The 6,206-nt window shown below is 39.5% G+C and overlaps 1 protein-coding gene across 2 annotated transcripts in view; it reads left to right on the top strand.

The window, feature by feature from the left end:
* ZFAND1 (zinc finger AN1-type containing 1) overlaps positions 1–1,054 on the top strand; it is a 12,977-nt gene extending 11,923 nt beyond the window's left edge. For both annotated transcript variants that reach the window (XM_010172053.1, XM_010172052.1), the window contains 2 exons: positions 508–663; positions 822–1,054. In XM_010172053.1, the coding sequence (XP_010170355.1) occupies positions 508–663; positions 822–992 (327 nt within the window). In that variant the 3' untranslated portion in view covers positions 993–1,054. The remainder of the gene's footprint in view (positions 1–507; positions 664–821) is intronic.
* Positions 1,055–6,206: the final 5,152 nt, after the last annotated feature.

Here is a 6,206-nt window from a genome sequence, read left to right on the forward strand (position 1 = left end):
CAGGATAAAGGATTAGCTGGCCATGACAGGAAGCTGTCTGTGAAGTGGGCATTTCTAGTACAGTGAATTGTTCTATTTTGACTGCTTTTGCATTCCAATTTATGACATTATACTGCTGCCAAAAGCCAGAACTGCTTATTTAAACTCACCTATTTCTTCCTAGAGCAGCCATTATTGTCTAGTAAACCCAGGGCAGACACCTTTTCCTGTCTGTTTATATGTGACAGTCTAGCTGTGGGACTCAGGTGAAAGATGTTCTCTCCACCTTTCTGAACTTACTGGCCATTGTGCAGCCTGCAGTTGGAGGGGATTGGACTTGATGATCTCAAGTTATTTATATTCTGCAGTAAAATGGAGCCTTGGTCCTGATGGAATAGAACAAGTTTCAGTTGGTAATTTTGGAGTTGAAGTTTAAGTTTTTTACTGAAAAACTATTAGATGTGTATGACTGGAATTAGGTGTTTCTTCTGTAAATAACTTTTTGTTTATTTTTCATGTTTTTTCTAGACAGAAAGAATTTACTTTCAAGTATTTTTACCAAAGGGGAGCAAAGAGAAAAGCAAGCCCATGTTCTTTTGCAGTAAGTGGAGTATTGGCAAAGTAGTAGATTTTGCAGCTTCCTTAGCAAGCCTTAAAAATGACAACAACAAATCAACAGCCCAGGTAAATCAGTAATAATAACAAACATATTCCAAGTTGTTGGGTTTTGATTTTGTTGGGTTTTGGTTTGGGTTTTTTTTCACCCTTTTGTCCCTCCCCCACCTCACTTCTTGCATCTCAGGTAAATATTGATGTTAATTTCTGTGCTGTTTGTCTTACAGAAACTGAGATTATGCCATACTGCCTCTGGAGAAGCCTTGCCGTTTGAGCACACATTGGAAACATGGCTATCTCATAAGGACTATCCATTGTACAATGGTGGAAACATAATTTTGGAGTATCTTGATAATGATGTTCTATTTATGGAAGATACGGGGTCATACTTGAGTTAATCAGCAAATTATCACAAAAAAAAAATCCAAGATCTTTTTAGAAGCATGGTATTTAAACCAAGTCTATATTTTTTTTAAAATCACTGTTATGCCAGAATCTGTCCTCAGCTGTAAAGACACAGTTCCCATGAATTTCTCAATTGCTTGACTGACAGAAGGTCTATGTCTTGAAAGGAAAATTAGTTATTTTAATAACTAATATTACAGATATTAACTTTCTAAAATAAATTCTTGCTCTATGCAGCTGTATAATATAAAAAATGTTTTCTTAAAATTATATTTATTTTTGTGTAAATGATGGGAAAAGTATGTATTAAAATCAATAAGTATTCAAAATGTAAACTTGCAGTGTATCAGTTCTCTGAAGGAAAGAAACAAGTTACACTATTGCAGCATTTTTTCTACCTCTATAAGAACAGATTTCATTGAGTTTGGAACCCAGCACTGTCCCTGCCCTAGGTCCACATTTTCTTTTCATTATAGTATAACGATGTTTAGAAGGAAACCTTTCTGAAGCAAAAGTAAATTCGCCCAGATGTCTTCCTGTGTTTGTAAATCTCAGCATCATTGTGTGATTAGGTGGGGATAAAAAGAGAACTTGAAGTTATCCTTTTCTAATTCTTGTGTAAAAGAGGAAGAAAGATGGTAAGAAAGAAAGAAATACAGTTCAACTAGAAGCATAGCATTCAACAGCTTGCTGTTTCGTCCTGACATTTCTGACCTTGGGTAAATCTCTGTTGTTTCCTCTTTAGCAGTCCACAAGGTGGACTTACTAAGTTTTAAAGCAGTTATTTACAGTCATTATACATAAAGAAGTTACACCTCTGGTTACATAAGTATGACCTATATAATTACTGGCTTTCTCAGTTGTCAGTGTCTTGAAATTGGTGCTCATTAGGAAGATTGTTGAGAATATCAGTAGCTTATGTACTCTAGTGTTTGGATCTCTCTTGGTGGATTTCAGAACTGGATTGTGAATTCAAACCAAACATAGCAAGGAAGAACCACAAGGTTATTTTCATCACAGTTACAGCTGTTCTGAATTATGGAAACATAAAAAAATATGTAATGTTGCACACAAATATTAGGGCCAGCACTTTCCTAACCATAAGTTCTGATGTATAACCAAGGAGCCTTGTTTCATCTTTCTTGAATGGATGTGTTACAACCTAAACTCATTCTGCAGTGGTCTTGAGCCTGTCTCTATTTAAGCTAGAGGAGCAGAACCCTTTCAAGACAGTTTGCTTTTGGCTGTTAGAATTATTCATCCAATGTTCTCCAATTGGGAAGAGCTGGAAAGGCAATCCTACAATGACAGAAAGGACAGTGTATGAACTGGTGTAAAGAGAGCAGTGGAAGGCACAAGCCTAAGCCCTCTTTGCAAAGCTGTAGCGTGTTTCTACCGCTGTGTGTTGCTGTGCAGTGTGATTAAGCTACTGAGGCAAACCTATTCATCTGATACTAAATAGGCTAGCAAGATTGTCAGCTGCAGCACGTCAGGTGTGATCCACTGCTACTGAAATAGTGGCTCATGATTAGGGCACAGTATTCAGACAGAGCGGGAAAAATCTGTCTCCCACAGCCTGACTCACTGCTAGATCAGTGTGACTCACCTTTCAGCAAGTTTGAAAAGAGAAGAGCTATCTTTCCTTTTCAGACATGGAGCACTTTCTTTCAGACAACTGTCTTTGTGTGCTGTTCTCCTGTTCACAAGGATGTTGCAGCTTGTACATGCACTGCGACTGAATGTACTTAGTAATGCCTGGAGGTGTAACTGGTCTACGTTGTTCAAAAGTGTCGGTATGATGCCTTTCAGCAACATTGTCCTGCTGTTGCAGCAGCAGAAGGCTGCTTCAGCCCAGAAGGCCAACCGTATCCTGGGCTGCATCAAGAGAGCGGCCAGCAGGTCGAGGGAGGTGATTCTCCCCCTCTACTCTGCTCTCATAAGGCCCCACCTGGAGTACTGCGTCCAGTTCTGGAGCCCCCAACACAAGAGAGACCTGGAGCAGCTAGAACAAGTCCAGAGGAGGCCACGAGGATGATCCGAGGGCTGAAGCACCTCTCCTGTGAGGACAGGCTGAAAGAGTTGGGGCTGGTTGCTTTCATCAATGGCCAGTAGCTGCTAAGGGCTATCAGCCTGGAAAAGACAGGGCAAATATGGCAAGTCACAGTTGATAAGACTCCAAGAAGTTTTCATATTCACTTTCATCTTATTCCAGGAATGTGTCTGTGATTGTATACAGAAGCTCATTCTCAGTTTTCAGAAACTGAGAAACAAAACCAAATTAAGCTAGTCTGTCAGCTAAATAATTGGAGAGGTGAAAACTCTGTCATAATAATTGACTATAGGAACAAAACCAGAAACTTTCGCAGACCTTCAGTATCTTGCCTATGCTAGAACTGCTGACATTTTAGCTGTTTAGGTGTTAGCATATACAATTTTTTGGTTTTTTAAAGCTTATTATCTTAGCACATATTCATAGGAAAAGTTAAACAACTGGATTTTTTTATTTTTTATTTTTTTTTTTTTAAAAAAAAGCCCCACACTTTGGAAGAGACATTTGATATTTGAAACCATTGTTAATTTTACAGGCTTGTGTTTAGAAGTTGCTGAACTGTTTCACTTCACAGTTAATAAATAAAATGTTCAACTTCTAGTAGATAGAAGAAAATGTATGCAAAGTTAACTGAGAAGAGGAATTTGTCAAAAGAAATATTTAATGATTTTATAATAAACTGTACTTTCAGCTGAACCATTAAAATAGGTGAATATCAAGCTTTTTGGTTCTTGTATCTGTATAGTAATTTTAGAGAATGCACAAGGCAAAGGCTTTGCAAACAGCTCCTGGCCTCATTCCAGCTCAAATACTGCTACAAAATTGCCTGGCATATATTTGTGATATATGTAACACAGTTTGGAAAAGGTTGTATTAACATCAAGAGCTCAGTTTCTTTTGGATACTTGACCTCTGAGATGGGCTAGGCAATGCTGTAGCAAACAAGAAGTAATACACCATGGTAGGAAAGCAGGCAGTAATCCCTCATACTTTTATTTTCATCCATTTCCTTTTGTGTGTCTGTTTTAGAAAGACAGCAAATACGTGCCCTGGAGTGTGATCAGTCTTGTTTGAAGACTTGTCAATAGATCACCTCTGTCCATCTTGCTTATCAGATGTCACATAAAAATACTCCTCCCTGCAGCTCAGTTCTCCTCGTAGTATTTCTCTTACATGAAATACTAAATTTCCTTTAATCTGAAATGGAAATTATGGTTTGCATTAGGGAAATTATTACACTTATGAGGAAAGAATTTCAGGCATTTCTGTTTTACTTCTGCTGATTCTAGGATCAATGCAGAATTTGAAATCACCTTGTAGAGCCTGTCAAACACTTGCTGTAATGTTTAGTGTACTATCAATGATGTCAAATACTGGTGCAGTCCAATATAGCTTGTACTGAGGCATGTTTGGCAGCTTGCCTCAACAAAAACTGAATCCGAGCCAAAGCGCCTCTTCCAGTTGGGTGTTTACTTTTAGTATAACCTTGGAAAGAATGACTTGCAAAAGAATTAATAAAAATACACCTTATCATCTCTGCAGTTCTTTAATGACTGTGAATACTTTAAATACAGGCTTATATGACTATTCCTGTTTACGAAATGGGAAGGAGGAAACATGAAAAGGCACAGTGACTCGTCCCACACCACAGCACCACTGGGACTGGAAACCATATCTTCACTGAGGTGGAAAGGACAAAACTAGCCCGTCTGGCTTTGAACAAGTGCCTAGCTGTGGGCTGGATTGGTGCTGGGGAAATGGGGTAAGCCTGCTGATTTTGGTGATGCAGACATTTTAGGATCATTTTAAGTCATGAAGCAAACTACAACCCTGTCCTGTTTATAGGAGATCATAATTTTAGCTATGTTAGTAAATTACATGGCTTGCAATTTGTGAAGACAAGACAACATCTCAGTGTTTTACCTTTATACTCAATCAAAGACAATATGGTCAAAAGACCACAGAAGAACAGTGACACTTGTATCAGTCTTGGACTGGAAAGCTTTTTTTTTTCCTCTATAATTCTTTACTTTAATTATAGTAATCTTGAAAATGCATAATCTGAACTGCAAATTGTTTTCAAAAATCTTTGAAAGCTAGGGATTTTTTCTGGAAAATATGTTTACTGTATATTTTAAAAATATCATTTGTCTCTGGTTACGTCCAGACCTGGAGCCTGCAAAACAAGAAAGATGTAGAAGTGTTGGAGTGGGTCCAGAAGAGAGCCACGAAGTTGATGAGAGGGCTGGAGCACCTCTCTTATGAAGAAATGCTGAGGGAGCTGGGCTTGTTTAGCTTGGAGAAGAGGCGGCTTTGGGGAGACCTCATTGCAACCTTCCAGGGTTTGAAGGGAGCTTATAAACAGGAGGGAGAGAGACTTTTTACGTGGGCAGATAGTGATAGGACAAGGGGAAATGGTTTTAAACTAAGAGAGGAGAGATTTAGGTTATATATTAGGAGGAAATTTTTCACCCAGAGGGTGGTGAGGCACTGGAACAGGCTGCCCAGAGAAGCTGTGGATGCCCCATCCCTGGAGGCATTCAAGGCCAGGCTGGATGGGGCCCTGGGCAAACTGATCTAGTGGTTGGCAACCCTGTCCACAGCAGGGGGGTGGAACTGGATGATCTTTAAGGTCCTTTTCAAGCCAAGTCGTTCTATCTACGGTTATTGATTTGGTATTATTAGGTATAATTAATTAGCAGAGCTGTCAGCAGGAGGGGCTATTAAGGGGGCAAAGGCAGCTGTTTCACAGGTGTTGACAGTTTTTGAGGAAAAAAATCAAGCTGTAGCGGAGAAGAACCACATCTACCAGAAACTTGTTCAGTTTATTCTTTTTAAGCAGTGTAATTTGAACTGATTAAATGCTGCCTCACGTCGAAAGGACTGTTGCACATACATTCACGTTCGTTTCCACGGAGCTTTCCTACTTTTTTCCTCACATGGAATAACGCCATCTCATTTCCCACAGTGGCACCTTCAGTAGCTAAAAACCCCAGGTAAAAGCCAATCGCGCGCTCCGTGGGAGACCATTTACAGTATTTTTCATCTTGCTACGCCCTGTTCTTACAAATAAATCGACATTAAGGGGCTAATTGCAACATTTTAACGACCGTTCCCTCAGGCGCGCCGCTTCCCTTCTCCCCAGGGCGCAGGCGCC

Source organism: Antrostomus carolinensis, unplaced genomic scaffold (genome assembly GCF_000700745.2).
Source record: "Antrostomus carolinensis isolate BGI_N321 unplaced genomic scaffold, ASM70074v2 scaffold4737, whole genome shotgun sequence".
NCBI classification, from domain to species: domain Eukaryota; kingdom Metazoa; phylum Chordata; class Aves; order Caprimulgiformes; family Caprimulgidae; genus Antrostomus; species Antrostomus carolinensis.